Genomic DNA, 19,558 nt, shown 5'->3' on the forward strand with positions numbered 1-19,558 from the left:
GTCACCCAGGAGCATCTGAAAGCCAAAATCATGACCTGAAAGACCTTAAAGAGAAAACATCACCATTCACATACAAGTGGTCATGTGGTTCACGGTTGCTATACAGATTTTGATTATAAACAGTTGCAATAAATGTATTTAAACAAAAATAAAGCTTTAGTCTTTCTCCATGATGATTTTACTGATACTCTGCATCATGTAGGAAAATTGATTCTACATTAGATAGTAGAATTTGTCTATACATAATATTTATTTAAAGTAGAGTTGATGTGAGGGAATTTGGACTCGTAATTCTGAGATGCTGGAAATAATATTTTGCCACCAGGACACTAAGAAGCCTTTATTTAGTACAATTACTGCTGTTAATATTACAACTACTGATATTGCTACTGTTGTCATTGTTGGACTGTGACATGTAAGAGGACATAGGAGCAAACATTTCTGTTTTTCTTCCTCCATTTGTTTTGCATGCAAACAAAGCACACCCCTGTGTGGATCCTAAACAGGCCCCTCCCCTCGGTGAGAGCTGAAAGGTGAGAAATTGGAAACTCATATCGCTTTGTCATTTACCTTGACAGCAGCAGGTTCTTTATAAGAAGCAATAAAGTTAAATAACCTCTACGGTGCAGGTTGTGTGGAGCCTTGGTGGACCACTGTAACTGCAGCACGTGACGCACACTGGAGAGGGAAATGGAGGAAAACAGCGCTCAACACCTGACATGTAGTAATGACAGTGAAAGGTAAGCTTCGTGTCGATGTGGCTCCTTCTGTTCATGTTTAGTCTTTCTTTTATAATGAAATAATTAAATACTTTTACAGAGTCTTTTCATGCTCCTTAGACGTACATTTATGTTGCTGCCTTTCTAGCCACCAGTTATTTACATCAGCGTCTTTCCTTATTTACTCACTGTATTTGTACTTAATCTACAAATATCTTTAAGCTGCTACCAGGTTTTTTGGAAATATCAGTATTCTTCTGAGGGGAAAAAACAGGTTTTCTTTGTTGTTTGTGCTGTGTGCACCTTACACTTGAAAGTAATTTAAAACTTAATAGTCATCCAGCTTGGGTATTTGATCTCCCAGCTATGGAAACCCTACCCAATGGACACTGTTGTAGTGTCTCTCATTAGGGAATACAAAAGAAAAAGAAGGGTGGGAGCAAAGTAAGTCTGCTTTAAGTCCTTGTTTTAGCTTGTGTGCATTCATTTGTCCTTGGTACCGTCCTGTGTGGATTTGCCCTGGCAGGATTGACCCCTATGGCTTTGAGAGACATCATGATTTTGACTCCTACAAGGAGATGATGAACGAATATGTAGCTGTCCTCAACAGAAGGTCCACGAGATGGTCCAAGCTCCTTCAAGGCAAGCCTCGTGTAGAGAAGAACTTAACAGGTAGAAAACCCCCGTTCAAGCAGCCCACTTTTTCATTTGGTGCCATCTTTTTATAATAATGTAAATACAAAATCTGTCTTGGAAGTGAAGAGGTATGTGCGCAAAGGTGTGCCCAATGAGCACCGGTCCAGGATCTGGATGGCAGCTAGTGGTGCCCAGGAACAACTGGAGAGCAACCCAGGTTATTACCAGTCTCTGCTGGCTATGGAGCATGATGCCAAACTGAAGGAAACCATTCACACAGGTAAAAGAGGCCTTTTTTCCACAAGGTATGACATATTAGTATAGTAGGGAAAGCTGTCATTGTCATAGCCCTGGAACACAACAGAGCCATTAGTAATTTAGTAACACCTATACTTCCTACTTTCAAAGGGTCAAAATGTTGCTGTGACAAAGGTCACTGCTGTCTTACTATCCGTGTACTAACCACTGTAGCCACTACATATACATGAAAACACTCATCTTGTGCGAACACACATTTAGTTTATACCATAGCAGAATTCTTGTCTTGTTGTTTGACAGATATGCACAGGACTTTTCCCGACAACGTCCTCTTCAAGAGCAAAGCAGAGCCTGGCCTACAGGCAGTTCTGTACAATGTCCTGCTGGCCTACGGACACCACAATAAGTCAGTGGGATACTGTCAGGTGAGGAACACACTGGTACAAACAGAAGTTGACTCTCCTGTCATCGGTAACATGGCATTTGTTTACCTAAAGAACAGGACTGGCTAGTTCCTTATTCATTCAAACACATTTCCCAAAATGTAGCATTTACAACCCCTGAGCTATGTTCATTAATTCCTGTGAGCTCACTGTAAAGCAAATTTAATCAACATCAGAGTTTGTTGTGTTTTCATGTGTTCTATAGTCACAGCTTTCAGCCTGTACTCACACTTTAAATAAAAACAACACTGCATGTTTTCCTACTCCCAACATAATTTCTCAAAACACTAAATCACTTGCTGAATGATGTTTGTTTTTACATGTAAAATCAGTGAGCAGTGGCCTCACACAGCTACATGATTGCTCTCTCCGTTTATTTCAGGGCATGAATTTCATTGCAGGCTACCTCATTATCATCACCAAAGATGAAGAGAAATCCTTCTGGCTCATGGATGCACTATTGGGCAGAATACTCCCAGGTAGGTTTCAAGTTTCTCTACATTTTGGTGCGGTTTATCTGATTAGAGGTAGGCTTAGGTGGTGCGAAGGTTGTCATGGTTGTCCTAGGATTACATGAGGTAATCATGACCTATATCCACCTATGAAGTCCTATTTCTTCCTTTCAGTTCTTCAAAAGGAATATTTTTTTATGAGAATTATATTATTTCCCCCTATAGCTGAATAACTATGACATTCAGATTTATTTTCCTATTGTATTATGTGCTGTACTTTTTAAAACTAGAACTTTACTGCAGCCTACTTCACCTGGATAAGGTATTTGGGTCACTGATGTCAGATTTCTATGGTAAGCTAAAACATTTTAGTAAGCACTATTGTTTGACACTATAGTTACTGTGTCAAATTAGCTAATTCATGCTGTCTATTTGACAGACTGCACATTGGGAAATCACAGCTTGCCATTATCACTCCTCTTTTACTTTGCTGTGTTTCCAGTTGCTTATGAAAAAGATTCTGTGAGCCTCGTGGTCAGCGATACTAAACACCGGACATATACATGTCATGGACGAGCTGACATGTTAGTCTTTGTCTCAGGATGTTGTGAGATGTCCCATATGTAGCATTAGTTGTCCTCTCTTACGATACACTATACAGGATAAAAAAATGAATTATTTATTATCTCACACAACCAGTTACATTGCCAATCCCTTCACTCTGGAACAGGGTAAATCTGGACTCATCAGACCACATGATCTTCTTCCATGCATCAGTTAGGGTCAAATAACTTGTTGCCAGCTGAATCATCCATGCAGTACTTTTCCAATTGGAGGCTCTTCCCATTTTGCTTAGTTACATCCAGGTGGTGACTTTTTTTTGGCTACGCAGTGTATTCTGTAGTCTTAACCTCTTGTAAGTGATGTATTTGTTGTTTTTCTATAGTTGTAATATAAAGTGGGAAGAAAAAGTATGTAAAGAGTAAAGAGAAACGAGTATGTGAACTTTTTGGAAAAACATGAAATTCCAAAAGGTTCACATACTCGTTTCTCTTTACTCTTTACATGCCAGTATATAAGATCAAAGACTAGTGGAACCAGGTTTGAGCCTTGTGGCACTCCTGGAGCCACACCTGGAGTATTAAATATTGCAGTAATTCTGGACTGAAAAAATATGAAATGTTTAGATTTGATCTTTGATTTGTGCTCAAAATTGCTGCCCAACAATTCAGATAAAACATTTTAGCTAATCTAACCATGGGATTTTGTAGACTACTACAGCCCAGCTATGCTGGGGCTGAAGACTGACCAGGAAGTTCTTGGTGAGCTGGTGAAAACTAAAGCCCCTGCAGTAGGACAGCTTATGGCCCAGTACCCTGGCATATGGACCCTGGTGGTGTCCCGCTGGTTCATCTGCCTTTACATCGACATTCTCCCAATTGAGGTGAGGAAAGGTTGTGTTTAAATTATAAAAAGGATTTTTATGCTTTATTCATTTTACAGACATCTTTTTTGTTTCTTCCACTTGCAGACAGTTCTGCGGGTCTGGGATTGTCTTTTCTATGAAGGCTCCAAGGTTATTTTTCGCGTTGCTCTCACGCTCATCATTCACCACCAGGCGGAGATCTTGAGAGCTCGGTCTTTGCCCGATGTGTGCGAGTGCTTCAAACAGATAACCTGTGGAGCTTTCACTCTGGACTGCCACACCTTTATGCGGGTGAAATGAACAAGCAACTAATGAGGAAACAGGGGTTGTGGTTACATAAAGCAGTTTTTAACTATAACGTGAAAGCTAACATTTTGGACAGAAAAAAATTATTTGAAAAATAAATTCAGTGGATTACAGATAATATGCTGTATTGTATGCATACATAAATATTAAATTAACTATCTTCAGCCATTATCATGTTGGTGACATTTTTTCAAACTCTTTTTCTACAGAAAACCTTTACAGAACCTGGGAGTCTCTCTATGGCAACTATTGATAAACTGAGAGAGAAATGCAAACAACACATACTGGAGGAGGAATCTAGACAGCGATAAAGTTTGAGATGGACCATTCTCCCAACATTTAATACCTGGAAATTTGTATTTTAAATGGACTAATTGGATGTTCTGGTGTATTTCTGTGTAAAGCCCTGACATATTGTTATATTAAACTCATTTTAATCCAGCAGACTGGACATATGAAGGATGTGCTGAGACTGGCTCAAATTTTCTACTCTTCTCTTTTACTTGTGTTCTTCCAAATATTCTTGCTTTTAAAGAATTTAAATCTCACATAGGACAAATTTGTTTTGTCACTAAGAATAAAAAATATCTGTACCTTTGTACTGTGGAAAAGAGGTTTTAATATATATTTTACATGACACAAAACTAGATATTGTTTTACCTATCTATTTCTGAATAAAATACATTTGCAAAACTTGGTGTTTCATTGTTTTGTTTTTTAAAGAATGTATGCAAATCTATGTCCTGCTTTAAGTTGCCTCAATAGTGCCAAGCAAATGTAAGAAGTGGTAATTGTAGTGTTTCACAGAGGTCCTAAACAATAGTTTGTTCCTGTGGCTGTATAGAAAAGTGAAAAATCCTGTAACAAATCTTGAACTCAGCTGTAAATAAGATAAGAAAAAAAAAAGATGTTGTGTCAGTCACAGAAAATCAAGCTGTTGGTTTTTGAGTTCTGACAAAAGACTCTATAAGCTCTGCTGTCCCAGTTGGAAACAATCCTGTTTAAGGTGCAGGTATTTCCATTCATTCATTCATTCAATAAAACCTACAGTAGAACTCAAATCTGAGCAGGTTTAGAAACTTGGATTTGGAGTAATCATTGTAAGGTCTTGGCAATAATTAACTGTACATGATGAATGCTGACATGGTTTATTCTTTATAATAAATAAATGCCAACTTATAATGTCAATAATGAGCTGCTGTTTCTAACTATATATAACATAAAGCCATAGACAGATTATAAGACAGCCCCCCCGTAGTTCCCCCACACAGAGAGACATAAAACCACTACAAAGAATGCAGGTTTTGTCTCTTTATAGCCGTTTTACATCACTTTTGTCTGTTGTTGTTGCTTTGTCTCTGTTTAGTATGCGATGGCATACACATGCTTTCCAACAAGCATTAAGTCACTTCATACAGAGGCTCTGGTCAGGGGGCCCATTTAACAATCCTTTCATGAGTCTTTTCTAATCTGTTTGCAAAAAAAAAAAAAAATGAGTGTGAGCCTCGTGCTGCACTTACTTTTAGCAAAGTTCAGCACTAAGCCACACACTTCTTTTAAAGGTTGTTACATCTGATCAAATATAACAATATAGATCAGAGTCCCTCTGGATTTTGTTTAAGCCATCCAAAATGTAGACGGACTTACATGACTTAAAACTACTGGAACTTCAACGACTATCACATCTCAACACTTAAAACCATGGTGAAAAAGCGAACATTGATTCTTATTCCTACATAATAATGTAATTCAGTCTTTAGTCTTTGACATATGAAAATAAAAATACAGAATGTATTTCCACAACTTTATAACCAATTATTCTCAACAGCGAACCTCCGTTTCTAAGGAGTTCAAACAAGACCAGCCAAAAACAGGTTTGACAGCTGATGAACTATATGAAGAAAAAACTAAAAGTCAAACAGCTTTGTTCATTTACTTTTAGTGACCTCTCCTTTAGAAAACAGTTCAAACAAATCCATTAAAACCTTATTAGATTACTACATGGATATTTAAAGGAGCCAGGAAAAAAAAACACATACATAACTGCCTTTTATCCTATTACATTAAACAATGTTAATGATAGTAACAGTACATAAAGGCTATGTGAGACACAATGTCTCATACATGGCAATCTGCAGTGAGTGAATGAATGCGTGACTACTGAACCTCTGCGACCATTAGCTTTACTTAAATCTGTGTTACTTTTAGCAAGGCACTGACCAGAGCATGGGGCTGTTTATCAGAACTAGTGCAACTCATTTCCCTTTAGAAACAAAAATTTAAAAATTAAATAAAACCAACCAGTGGACTGTAACAAAGTAATACTATTATTTTCCTACAGCGAAGTCCTACTGTAAGCTTCTTCATGCACCAAACCAGCAGTACTTTTAAAAGATTGTTTTAAGCGAATCCTGGTTAGCCTTCATTGTGTAACAGTAGAATCCAAAGCAGTAACCATCAGCAGCTTGTGAGATGCACTTTTTTGCTTTTTTTCCCCTCAGTGAGTTGGTAAGATCATTCCCATGTGTGGTCGCTAAATATGAAACTACAGCCAACCAAGTTAGCTTAGCTGAAAGACAGAAAGCAAGACGTGAATGCAAAACTAACTTACAGCCCTTGAGGCCGATACTGTAGGTTTTAGATTTACTAGGTGCTATTAGCTTGGTCTGACATGTTTAGTTCCTAGAGTCCATGCGGGAAGCTATAACATGATAATAAATGAGGTTTACAGGGGGTAGCAGACAGATTTTCTTTACATTTAGACAAGGCTTAACTAGTCGTTTCTGCTTTCCAGGCTTTATACCAAGCTACCCATCTCCTATTTCCCAAAATGCAAAACTACTCCTTTAATTGAAGTGAGAGAGAGCTAAAATTGTCTTGATCTTTCATAGCTGACATCTGCATATGCAAAATGCAAGAAAAAAAAAAAAAAAGACAGGCATATCAGCACTACTCATAGAGGATAAAATAAATTCTTAAATGCAACTTTACATTTAAGAATTTATCATTAATTATCAAGATTAGATTATGGTGTTTCTTAAAGTATGCATACCTGGGCTAAATACAAAGTTACAATAAAAATGTCAGATGTTTACTGTCTGAAATGGAAGTTAAACGGGCAGAATTATTCCCTTCATATTAACACATCTCATTTAGGGTAAAACCACTAAATATGGTTCCCCCTTAACTGAGAAAAGATGACTAGCAATTCCCTCAAAACCCACAATCCCTCAAAATTCCTTTCACAGAAATCATAAATAGTACAATACAGCTTGAGACCTCTAGTGGACCCTGATCAACAACTGTACCAGTGATGTTTTCTTATTTTATCCCCAAAAATCCCCCTTTTTACTTGAAACAACAGGTGAGCTCAGAAAGCGCATATCAGCCTCCACAAAGTGTAATGAGTAGTGTTACTGATGAGGGCGGGGGGGAGCACACACAGAGAGGCAGGGAGAAGAAGGGAAGGGAGAAGTGGTAAGTCTCATAAAACAGTGGTTAATTTCAAGGGTGGGACATCGCACTCTGGCCTATGGAGGACATGAAACAACGAGCTGCATCAGATGGTTTGGTAGCCAGCGTGGCTCCTCTTCCTGCCAATGAGGTAGGCCAAGAGCACAATGATGACAAGACCTGCTAAAGCTGCTCCAACTACAATGGGGATCAACATGTCGTCCTCATCCAACTGGCATTCCTCAGCTGCGAGAGAAAGAGATTTGAGGAAGAAGCATAAGATTCACTTGATCACACCTACATGCCATCAAGAAAGCTTAATCATTGGAATTACCTGCTCCAAACTGTTTTCCAGTGACACCAAATGGCTGCACCTGCACCTCAAAGGTGTTGATGGAGAAATTCTGGGCCACAAACAGAGTTTGCTCATTACGGCATCTGTAAGAGTACCCCAGAGTGCTGCGCAGGTAGTCCAGACTGGTGTTACGGACTGAGAAGGGATCTATGGTAGAGAGCGTGAAAAAACAGATGAGCACATATTCACATAAAAGGGAAAGGTGAACAAGATAAACTGCATAATAGCAGTAAAAAGAGAAAAACAAACAAACAAAAAAAAAAAAAACAACACTTTGTTGAGGGTCTAATAATCTGTCGTTCAGTTACCTATTGGTAGATGCCAAATATATACAGAGCAGCTAATAAGTGTTATGTAGCCACTAGCTGCTACTAACACATCAAATTAATCCAAACTGTTATATGATGGGGTTCTAACAAGCAGAGTAATACCACCAATCAGAAGCGTGTGCATCATTCTCTGCTGAAATCTCTCTGATTTATTACTTTCCACGTCAGCCTCCTGCTACTGAACTAACAATACATGCCAGGTGCCAGGGCACATATCACTTTACCTGTTACTAAACACAGTTTTCTATTTCTCTCTTTAAACTCTGAGACTGACAAACTGTCATCCTGTTCAGATTCCCTCCCACAAATTAATGAATACTTTATTGATCCCCTTGGGGAAATTAAGGCACTTAACTTGAATATTTCCATTTCTGCGGTACTTTTACTACATCTTTACAATTGCTGTTTGGTGGTAATTTCGGGATATATCTGGAATATCTGGAGGTGCACTTACCTTTCATGTCTGGCCAGGTTGCTGACAGAGACACTTCACTCAAGTGGTACTTTTTGGACGTAGTATTCTGAAGAAAAACATCAAGGCCTTAAGTCTTTAAGTGACTAATGCTGCAGTCAAAAAAGTCAATTTCACATTCCTGCTGCCATCTAGTGGTTATTTCACAACATACCATAATATCTGATTAAAAAAGGAGAAATGGCAGATGATTTTAAGAGCAGAGCTGTGATGTACAAAGCAGTAGACATGGTAAATTACCAGGGTGAAGTTAAAGATGAGGCTGGTTTTGTCTGCATCTGTTGTGAGGTTCAGAAATGCAGTGTCTGAGTCACATGATCCAGAGCTCTTTGTCATATTGGGCTGAATGTTCACAACATCCTGTACGGTCTAAAACAAATCAAACATTCATTATTTCAAACTTGTGTATAGTTTCAATCCAAAAGTATTCAGACATATCTGAGTGAATTTAAGTACCTTATTCTGGGAGTCAAAGGTGATGTTTAGCTGGAGGCCCATGTATGCCAACAAACATGTGGTACCATTACTGTTGGTGACCTGGTAGATTCCTCTTTCAGGTCTGCCAGGGTCTTTGTGCGGCGCAGTAGTAGGTGGGGCAACAGTAGCAAAACCCTGGTGCAGAGCAGCAGCTGCAAAAAGTATTCCATTATAAGTTAGGTATTAGGTAGATGCAGGGTATTCATTAAAATTGTTAACTTGTTAAACAATTAACTTGTGTATGTGTGTATAAACAACAAACAGCTGCAATTAACATGGCAAAACATGGCATTTTTATCCTGCTTCTCTACACAATACCCGGTATTATGGCAGGTAATTTTAATTTAATTCCTGGATACATAATGCAGAAAATGTATGTTTAACCAGCAGATGGCAATGTTTAGCGTTTCATGTAGTGTCAGCCAGTTGTTGCCCTTACTTTTTGGCACCGGTTTCAAACACAATCTGTCAAACTCTCCCTCTGTCTAGGATGCTGCTAAATAAGTTTTTATTATAGATTAGTGAGCCAATTATTTTTGTCCCCGTCCTGTCAGTTCTGATGCTGTTTGCAAACTTAATATGACAACGTGAAAAAGCCAAAGTCAAAAAACCAAAATACAAATAGCTGAGTATATGGCTATGCTGTCTAAATGAACTTTCTCCACTGGCTATTGTGACAGAGGCGCTGTAATCTTCGGTATATTTGATCGTAATGTGAAATGATCTTTTACCCAGATCACCCACCCTACATTTCTACATAAATAAACAACGTATCTGATTATCAGAACTGTTGCAGTTAATTATTCTGTCAACTGACCAAGTGTTGACCAAGAAACACTCAGATTATGTACTAAAGTAAAAGTAGCAATACCACAGTGTAAAAATACTCAAGTAAAAGTATTGCATTTAAAATGTTACTGAAGTATTAGCTCATACAATGCTTTATGCAGTCCTTTCCACATGTATAATTGTGATATTATTGGATTATAATTACTGATACATGCATATATTTATCACTTTATTGTCTACTATTCTTTACTAAAGGATATTTTAACTTAAATTGTCACAATAATCTCTCACAAATAACCTTAAGTCAGGAGATTTCTCTGTATTTATCTTAAACCTGAGTTTAAGGTCTGTCTGTTACAACATTACAGCTTGTCTGGAGCCAGATTTGATTCAATAAGCAACTTTCACTTAAGTGTGGTGTGGAAACCTGAGACCTGGTTAGAAATTCAAATGTGTTTAGTCACAGACTCTGTATTTTTAAAGCTCCATTTGTCAACTATGAACCACATTAACCCAGAGCAGTCAAAGGCAGATGTGAAACATGCTAACTGGAAGCTAACCTGAGGAGTATTTATCATCGCACCCAAAAAGCATTTCAGTAAAGCAAAACAAAAACCCTGTTAAACATAACTTCACCAGGATGTTATGTGTAGGTCTGACAATCCAGTTTCCACAATAACTTATATTATTTGTGGTTTGAAGTCTGTTTACAATACAGCATATAGCTAATATTAGCTGCAACTGCACACACGTTTTATTTTTACGTTCCCGTTAAGTGCCTGTTAGCCTTAAATGTTGTTTACCTCGACGAAAAACCCAGAAAACACTCACCTAAAATCAGCTGTAACATAACCCCCAGGCACCATGACTGGACAGCACCGACCTGCCTCATATTTCTTGTCTGGGCGAAATCACGGCAGCACAACAGACGGGAAGCGGCTAGCTTAGATAGCTAGGCTAGGAGATGCTAGCTAGGGTAACGCTAGCGTCACAACAACAGCAGGAGAGAATAAAAGTCAAACGCCCTGATTTGTTCAGATGATAAAACACAAACAGTGTTTTTTTTTTTTTAACAAACACTGTCGACGTTGCGGGTCCCACGTTTGTACTTCTTATAGCACTAAGTTCTGGCCGCGGTGTTAAATTGGCTCGACTTTAACAGTTCATCAGCGAAACCACAGCAAACATCAGATCATGTGACACAAGGTTTGAGAAACACCCAGAAAACCACGTGGTGCAGACGGAGGGCAACACGACTTCAATATCTGACTCAGTTAAACCATTAATGAGCGTTTTTCAGGGTGATTAGTCCGTGTTGAAACTATTCATATGTCTTCATATGAATCCTGAAACAGGCTTTTGTTTTTACATATATTTACATTTGTTTACCAGAATAAACTAAATCCTTTGGACCCATGTTTACACTGAACAACGACTGTAGATTTGATTTCCATCACACACAGTGACACACAGTGTGCTAATGTTTGAGGAACACATGAAAAATGCTGCATTCACCACTTAACTTCACAGAAACAGCAGTAAACAGAGAACCTCTGAATTAAATCAATATTTGCCCTAATTACCAGTTAAAACAGAGTTAGTTCTCCTCAGTACACAGTTTTTTATTGGCACTTGGCAGGATGTTCTGTGGATTTAGTCCAACTGTGTCTTCTCTGTCTTTGTTTTGTCCCAGATTGACTCCATAAGATAAGATAAGATAAGATAAGAAAACCTTTATTAGTCCCACAATGGGGAAATTGCATTTTTACAACAGCTTAAACACTGTCAGAAAGATAGTCTGACCAAAGGAGACGAAAGACTAAACTGGCACAGTCCGAGATAAATAGACTATGAAACCTGACAGTACAAACAGTACAGTAATAAATAAAATATATATATATATATGTAAGTACAGTATATGTAGCAGTGTGAGTATGTACAGTATATGGATATTACTGGATTATATTACCATGATGCTGCGATCAGGTCTCTGTGGGGCCAGACCATCTGTTGCAGGACTCCTTCATCATCTTGTCACTGAAGGTAGTTCTTTGTGACTCTGGCTGTATGTTTGGCCTTGACAGAATGAATCTGAGACAGATCAAATGGCTCCCCAGATGAACCTATGATGGACTTTAGCTCAGCACTGAGTATTAAAAGCAGAAGGGACGTCCTCACAGACATTATGAATAAGTGTACTGATTACAGTAGGTAAGATACGTCTGCAGATAGTGAGAGGAAGCCAGAGAAAACCTGGTCAACCTGTGCATTTAAACCATGTTCAGTGTTTAGTCGGTATGGTGAAAGGTAAAAAGAAATGTCTGCTACAGAAATCTAGATTCTGGGTGGCACAGTGGTTTAGTTGCCTATTAGTTACAAGTACACACATCTCTGGTCCAGAAAGGTCCAGAAACTTAGATGTAGGTATCTAATTAAAGGTCAGTCTCTGAGCATTTTACACCCTGGTGTGGAATAAAGTCACGTCTCCGTGCAGCTCAACCTAGCCTCACTTATTTTCCTGCTGGTGAAGCAGTTTGTGTCACAGATTAGTGTGATTATGCAACTTCAGACAAACGCAACGCATCTGGAAGAATGCGGAGGTCTCATGTGCGTAACCCCGTGCTTTACTCAGGCACTAACACTGAAGTATCATAAGGGCGACCAGTCTCCTGATCTTTGAAACATGCAGTAACTTAAACAAGTTGGAACCAGCTGCAAATGTCAAATCGTTCGCTCAGCAGCCGTCCAACCACCTGCTTATATGTCTTAGGTCAGAAACATCCGTTTTTACTCTCTGCTTGAAAACCATGCAGGATATTTTTAGAAACATGTGATTGACAGGCTAAATTTTCAAAGTTTATTTATCCTTAAAAGCACCTCAGAAAAAGTGCTTTAACACATTTCTATATACAGTTTATAAAGAAACAAAATTCAACTTATTTGCTTCTTTGCAAAGTATTTTCATCTATCCTAAGAACTACTTCACCTATAATTTCACAAATTGCTGCATTACTTATATTTCAGGGGGGGACCCATAAAAACATTCTGGTATTTTTATTATAACTCTTCATATGTTATTCAGCATTTATAAGCGAGATATTAACACATATTTATAAATCTAGAAGCAAACACAATGAAATAGTGTGTTTATTGTTGTATTTGTCGACATCTATGAGATCCATAATTAAAGTGTATGAACAGCTAATGTTACCTTGATAATATGGTATAAATTAGCTGTAATCGCATACAGTATAATGTATAATATATATATTAACAGTAAGGGTATGTTAAAAAAGTGCATTAATATGAAGAAATGCTTACAACTACATTATATGTTACACTGTGTCATGCACCATTTTTGAATTGATTATGTTTATTAGGAGGTTATCAAAGAAGGCAGAGGAGACCAGTGACACTAAATGAGCCCAAACTAGGAAATTTTGTCACATTTTGAGGAAAACAGTTGAGAACAACACAGTCAAAGACTTTTTGTGGGTGTTGCAGGCTGCGCGATGCTTTGAAGTACACACAACCAAGTCTCAGTCCACTGGCAGGTAGTCGGTTCAGCCACTTCCTTTGATCAAGAGTGAGGGGAAAATTAAACTGCAGCAATGAGAAGCAACTAGGAGGAAAAGAAAGAAAAGACATAAATCTGTTTATAAAAGACAGAAAGCAAGAGTCATGGACAAAATGAGGACAGGTGTGTTTATGCTGTTTGTGCTCGTGGTGCCTGTTTCCTGCAGTGGTAAGTGAAACAAATGCATATTTACTTAACTGGCTTGACTGAGTTTAGCAAAAGGCTTAAATATATACATGAAAAATTAAAGCTGGGAGGAATTTAAATTGTGAGCAAGGGCGTACATTTTGCGTTTTATACAAAATACAGAAACAAAGCATTTCTGTAAAAACAAAACTTAAAACACATTATTATTGTTCTTAAACATGCGGCAGAGGCTTGTTGGCTGTTTTATTCTTCCTCTCTGCCTTTTTTAAATGGTTTCACATGTCTCCTTGTCGGCCTATAAATCTATATGTGGCTATAATTCAAAGCAGTGTCAACAGAGTATAAAATAATGCAATCTCTTTCTTTCCTTTGGGTTTAACTTGAGAAGTTTTCATGAGCAGAAATTGTGAGTATTTGATGTTTCCCAGACTTTTTCTTTTATGTCGTAGTTAGGGGGAATTTGTGAAAAAAGAAATATTTTCAAAGTGATCAAAACCACTTTCAAGTCCTGTCATGTATTTCAGTCAGATTCATCATGATGAAGGGGTTACAAGAAAGCATGCATAAATAAATAATCTCCCTCCAGACGCTATACAGTGCAGGAAAACACCAAAGGTGAATTTTCGTTCATTTTCCACAGTGACTTGCGATGTGGGAAGATAAAACACCAAAACTTTCAAGAGTGACCAAGGGTTAATGTAATGCACATATAATTATATTTACTTATTTAAATGTGATTATTACTTGTGTGGGCACTTCTGACCTTGATCGTCCTGATTTCAACTTACGGCTGACAGCTTTATGAAATTTTAAAATAAACACGCTGTGTCCAACAACCAATCATCAAACAATTATCAACAGTCACTAGTTATTGATCCGCACAGTGTGAGCGATAATACTGCACAGTCAGTTCACTAATGTTTTAAGGTACAGTCCATACAACGAACAAAGACAGTAAACAGCATCTGTAGAAGTACGGTTTTATTTCATTTCACTTCATTTCATTATTCTGCATCTGTTTGTTACAGGCTCTAATTTAAACCATATGATGTACACAGTGAAGTTGTCTCATATGATATTAGGCTGCATACTTTTACCCATTTGTAAATGTTCTAGATGTTTTGTTCATCATTTTATAGCCTACACATCCCCAGGAGTCTGTTATTTTGGCGGCTTTAGAAATGTTAGAATCTCCAGTAAATATTTTAATGAAATAAAATGTTTGGCTGCACAACGTACAGGTTAAAGTCATAGTTTGACAGGAAATTAGTTTCCTTTAAGAGTTGCAAATAGGATTTATACCACATCTGTTAATTATAAAGCAAAATTCCTTATAGTTAACTAATTATTATTAATTAGCATGCCTGCTTCCAGTGCTAAACTAATTGGTGCTGGTTATACTGAAGTGGGAGTTGTCAAAATGTCAAACTAATAATTTCAAATAATTTAAAGTTTTATAGCCAGACTGTGTCCTAATCCGTTCTTCTTCTTTATGGAGTCTGACGTTTCTCCCCTAAAAAAAAACACACTAGATATCATGTTGAATTTGAGAGAAATGGGAATAAAATGATGCATAAGAAATATTTATATAATAATAATATTATATAAGAAATTTTAATTTAAGATTTGTGTCCATCTTTGTGCTACATTTGTGACCATGTTCTTTATAAAATGTCTCTGTATGTCCAACTGTGCCTTCAAGGATTATAAGTTCATAAATAATTAATTTTTTAAATATACAAGAATGGAAAAACACAGTAAAACAACACAAGGTGAGTTCAATAACTGCACCAGCAGCCATTTTGACCAATCAGTCCTGTGACTTTCTGAAGTTTGACAGTATTCTAATCCTTGAAGAAAGATAACGCAAGATCTGACTTAAACTTATATCCTCTCTGAATCAACACCACTGGCTACATTTTCGCAACACAACTTCTGTTCCAACCGCACACGAGATAAATGGGCCTCATCAAAACCTCAGAGCAGCCAATCACACTGACAGGAAGACTCTTAGAGCACCAAGCAGCACATATGCCATTTCTTATTTCCTGTTTCAGGGGTCTTTCTCAATTTTCTCATGTGCCTCAGTTACTATTTTCCATCACATGTTGCTAAAGGCATGTCGTGAAGATCAGAGTCACGCACCGTGAGGTCATATGCTTATTTAGAATTTCTCCAAATAGAGTCAGAAATGAAGCAAGAAAACCGTTTTGTATTAGAAGAAAGTATCATAATCATGAGAAACACTTCACACTCCCTTTTTAGTGCTTATTGTTGGTGTGTACATACAGTATAGTTTTAAATCTAGCTTCAGTTACCCTTAAAAACTGAGCAGTTTTACATTATTTCAGTTCACTCTAATAATATAATAATGAAGGATTTGACTGGTGGTCTAATGGTTCATGCTCATGTTGTGTGACCACAACTCGAGTCTGGCTGTGGACCTTAGTTGCACCTCACACATCTCTATCTCTCCCGACATGTCGCACCTGACATCAAGCTGATATCTGATAACAGCTAAAATATTACTAATCATGTAAAGTAATGGAGTTGATCTTATTTGGGTAACATGTTTTAGTGCCCCTCTGTAGCATGTTAAAGTAATAAAAAAATATTAAAGTTCATCCATGACAAAGTAAAATGTGTTCAATGTATAATGTTTATTTCCAGTTTTAGGTTTCCACAGGACAAGATTGATAAAGAAACACATATATAACAAGTACTTGTTACTGTAATAAGTTCATACCCAAATACTTTAATTAGAGTATTTAGTCTCTACTCTGAACATTTCTGTCGTCTCTTTGTCCTGTAGAGATTTTTTTCACTGACCAAGTCATCTGCTACTTCCTGGACGGGTTCCTGATGATTTACTGCATCGTTGCTACTGCGTTGTACTTCAGAGAAAAGGTGAGTTACAGCGCAGGTAGGACTGTACGTACAGTACTGCTTTACTGTCAGATACATGTAATGACTGAGTTTAAGTCTGTAACAAAATAATTATTTTTATTATTGACTGACATACAACATATTATTTTGTATAAATATCATTTTTGTTACAGCTTCTCAGATTAACCTTAAACATCTTTAGATTTTTTTTACATTATTTTCAGAAATATGTATTTAACTGATTATGATTTAGTTTATATTATGTCAAAAATGTCCAGAGCACCAAGTGATATAGAAAGTCCAAAATATTACATTCCCAATTCTACAATATTAAACAAAAAGGAAACAAACATGACTTTTTTAATAATCTGTGAATCATTTCCGCTGCTTAACTGAATTTATTAATGTCTCCTTCCGGTGTAGTTTTCCCACCTCCCAGCGGAGGTACTTGCAGCATCTGTGAGTATTTTTTACATATTTTTCCACCTAACACAAAAAGTGTCTTTTGTATTTGACAGTGTTAGTGTTGTTGTTTCTTTTAGTTCACGTTAAATAAAAATATTTTAAATAAAAGTAAGCACGACTGAATATGTGTCCGTTTAGTTCATTCTTATGTATTTTTTCTTAAAGACACAGGATGATAAAGGCGCCATTTACCAGGTAAGGAAGACTCTGTCTTTACCAACACACACACACACACAGATGAGAATGTCTGATGATTTTCACAAATGAATTATTTATTTATTCATTTATTAAAATGTTTCTCACCAGGAGCTCGAAAGACCAAAGGACGCTGATCCGTACCAGGTTCTCGAACCATTAAAGAAAAAGGTAAGTTGCTTCCTTTGCTGATAAAAACTATTAAGGCCATTTTCTCCCCTGTTGTCAAAGTAAAACTGTGTATCATGTGTTGTATTTTATTTACAGAAAAGGCCTGGCAAGAAAAAGAAATCACAGGTAAGAAGAAGTCCCCTAATGTCCTGCAAACGAGGGGCCTTACAATAATTCCAAATAGCTGCTTTTATTCTGCAATAGTCTATGTTAGTAACATCCAACACTGAATTTTGGGCTATTTTAAAATGTCAAACTAAACTGGTTGGTTTTGAAAAAATGTATTCCTGCGGTAAACAAGAGGAAGGCCGTTATGATGTAATGTGGAGATAAATCCATCACTGATCCGTTGATGCTAAAAAGTGTTTATTTTTTAAAAACCTCAGTCGACCATTTAGTGACAGGAGTATTATTAAATACAGTATGATGTACCTAAAGTAATAACACCAAAGAAATCTGATCTTAAATGTCTTTATTGAGTACAACCTTAAAAATTGTAAAGTGTAAAAAGTGCAAGTGGAAAAAGTATGTGAAACCTTGTCTTATTAATTCACTAAAATAACTGACAACCATACATTTCTGGTTGTCTTCCCACGTCCCCTTTACAGTTTGTGTGGTCAATGAATGAAAGTGTGGTTATTAAAAAGAGAACTAGTGGTTAGATCAGCAAACAACTTTAACTTATTATCTCCACCTTCACAGGCAGATGAACGTGGTGACGATAGAGACCGCTATGAATCTGTGGACCCCGGCTCAGCAGCTCCACCTGTGGCTCCTGTGTGACGTCCCACATGAACACAAGAGACAGCAGCATTGTGCATTACTGCAGAAACAAGCTGATAAATCAGTTATCTAAAGTCAGTTAAATGTATTTTAGTGTGGATGTACTGTAATAAATAGCCAATTATATGTTACTTCAAATTTATAATTAAAGCAAAGGCCTTCTCATCCAGCTCCTATGAGGATCTGCTCCTTTTCTGTGTTTGACATAGCAGTAAATTAAATTAATCACCTGGGTGATGCACAGTAGTAAAAGGAAGTCCAACAAAAAGCAGGTTCTGTTAGCATTTACTAGTTAAGTAGGCTAACGATTGTAAATAAACATTTAATAAATGGTTTCTAACACATATAAAGACATTCTCCAACAAAATAGCAGTGATTTCTTTTTGCTTTTTTATTATTTACAGCATTCTCGTGATGAGGAGTTATAGTTTTTAACCATAAACATGAATAAATAGATATATCATCTTATAACTGCAGATTAACACTGATTATTGATCATCATTGATCCCTGAGGGGGAATTCAGTAAAATATAGTGAAAAACACCACTACAGACATAACTCTGTAATTTGCACTGCCCGTCCAAAAAAAGTCACCACCTGGATTTAACTAAGCAAATAGGTAAGAGCCTTCCATTGGATAATTACTGCATGGACGATCATGTTTCAGCTGGCAACAAGTTATTTAACCCAAACAGATGCAGTGAGTAGTTTCTCATTTCAGGCATGTTGGAAGACACATCCTCTGGTTGTGGGAAAGATGTTAATCTGTTTCATACAGGGTTAAATTATTGGCATGAATCAAGCAAAGAAAACACCCAAAGAGATTGATGAAACTACTAAAACTGGGTTAAGAACTGTCCAATGGAAGAAGGTCATGTGGTCTGTTGAGTCCAGATTTACCCTGTTCCAGAGTGATGGACGTGTCAGGGTAAGAAGAGGCAGGTGAAGTGATGAACCCATCATGCCTAGTGCCTACTGTACAAGCCTGTGGGGGCAGTGCTATGACCTGGGGCTGCTGCAGTTGGTCAGGTCCAGGTTCAGCAATGTTATGTGTCTGAAGAATGAGGTCAGCTGACTACCTGAATATACTGAATGACCAGATTACTCCAGATTACCGCCTGAGTCCCTTAAACAAAGCTTAATGTGGTCCAAAAAAATAAAGTGTGGGACGCTTTTTTTTTTTTTAATGATGATAATGTCATTAAGCAATCAGGAACAG

The 19,558-nt window shown here is 37.3% G+C and overlaps 3 protein-coding genes across 5 annotated transcripts; 2 read left to right on the top strand and 1 right to left on the bottom strand.

Annotated features, from left to right (window-relative positions):
* Positions 1-509: 509 nt before the first annotated feature.
* On the top strand, positions 510-7,173 carry LOC113173117 (growth hormone-regulated TBC protein 1-A-like). The gene is made up of 9 exons (XM_026376433.1): positions 510-533; positions 630-740; positions 1,246-1,391; positions 1,477-1,635; positions 1,914-2,038; positions 2,439-2,535; positions 3,780-3,952; positions 4,040-4,225; positions 4,450-7,173. The coding sequence occupies exons 2-9, from the start codon at positions 691-693 to the stop codon at positions 4,549-4,551; spliced, it is 1,038 nt and encodes a 345-aa protein (XP_026232218.1). The 5' UTR covers positions 510-533; positions 630-690; the 3' UTR covers positions 4,552-7,173.
* On the bottom strand, positions 5,373-11,305 carry lamp1b (lysosomal associated membrane protein 1b). The gene is made up of 6 exons (XM_026376434.1): positions 10,947-11,305; positions 9,306-9,478; positions 9,090-9,218; positions 8,832-8,898; positions 8,028-8,195; positions 5,373-7,939 (listed from the first exon to the last, which is right to left on the bottom strand). Exons 1-6 carry the CDS (start codon positions 11,005-11,007, stop codon positions 7,800-7,802), a joined length of 738 nt encoding a protein of 245 aa, XP_026232219.1. The 5' UTR covers positions 11,008-11,305; the 3' UTR covers positions 5,373-7,799.
* Positions 11,306-13,592: 2,287 nt separating this feature from the next.
* cd247l (CD247 antigen like) lies at positions 13,593-18,694 on the top strand. 3 transcript variants are annotated; one of them, XM_026375688.1, is made up of 8 exons: positions 13,745-13,860; positions 14,228-14,245; positions 16,652-16,746; positions 17,149-17,184; positions 17,356-17,385; positions 17,497-17,556; positions 17,653-17,682; positions 18,259-18,694. In XM_026375688.1, the coding sequence occupies exons 3-8, from the start codon at positions 16,702-16,704 to the stop codon at positions 18,337-18,339; spliced, it is 282 nt and encodes a 93-aa protein (XP_026231473.1). In that variant the 5' UTR covers positions 13,745-13,860; positions 14,228-14,245; positions 16,652-16,701; the 3' UTR covers positions 18,340-18,694. The 3 variants fall into 3 exon arrangements, with proteins under 3 accessions (XP_026231472.1, XP_026231471.1, XP_026231473.1); XM_026375687.1 differs by lacking the exon at positions 14,228-14,245 and having other exon boundaries at positions 13,593-13,860; positions 17,653-17,676; positions 18,253-18,694; XM_026375686.1 differs by lacking the exon at positions 14,228-14,245 and having other exon boundaries at positions 13,596-13,860.
* Positions 18,695-19,558: the final 864 nt, after the last annotated feature.

The sequence above is a fragment of the Anabas testudineus genome, chromosome 21 (assembly GCF_900324465.2).
Source record: "Anabas testudineus chromosome 21, fAnaTes1.2, whole genome shotgun sequence".
NCBI lineage: Eukaryota > Metazoa > Chordata > Actinopteri > Anabantiformes > Anabantidae > Anabas > Anabas testudineus.

Coding starts and splice junctions, on each gene's coding strand:
- lamp1b (XM_026376434.1), bottom strand. CDS start 11,007: ATGAGGCAGGTCGGTGCTGTCCAGTCATGGTGCCTGGGGGTTATGTTA. Junction 9,219..9,305: donor CCTTTGACTCCCAGAATAAG/GTACTTAAATTC, acceptor GATTTGTTTTAG/ACCGTACAGGATGTTGTGAA. Junction 7,940..8,027: donor TGGAAAACAGTTTGGAGCAG/GTAATTCCAATG, acceptor TTTCTCTCGCAG/CTGAGGAATGCCAGTTGGAT.
- cd247l (XM_026375687.1), top strand. CDS start 13,797: ATGGACAAAATGAGGACAGGTGTGTTTATGCTGTTTGTGCTCGTGGTG. Junction 17,386..17,496: donor ATAAAGGCGCCATTTACCAG/GTAAGGAAGACT, acceptor GTTTCTCACCAG/GAGCTCGAAAGACCAAAGGA. Junction 17,677..18,252: donor GGCCTGGCAAGAAAAAGAAA/TCACAGGTAAGA, acceptor TTATCTCCACCT/TCACAGGCAGATGAACGTGG.
- LOC113173117 (XM_026376433.1), top strand. CDS start 691: ATGGAGGAAAACAGCGCTCAACACCTGACATGTAGTAATGACAGTGAA. Junction 2,039..2,438: donor AGTCAGTGGGATACTGTCAG/GTGAGGAACACA, acceptor CGTTTATTTCAG/GGCATGAATTTCATTGCAGG. Junction 2,536..3,779: donor ATTGGGCAGAATACTCCCAG/GTAGGTTTCAAG, acceptor GGGATTTTGTAG/ACTACTACAGCCCAGCTATG.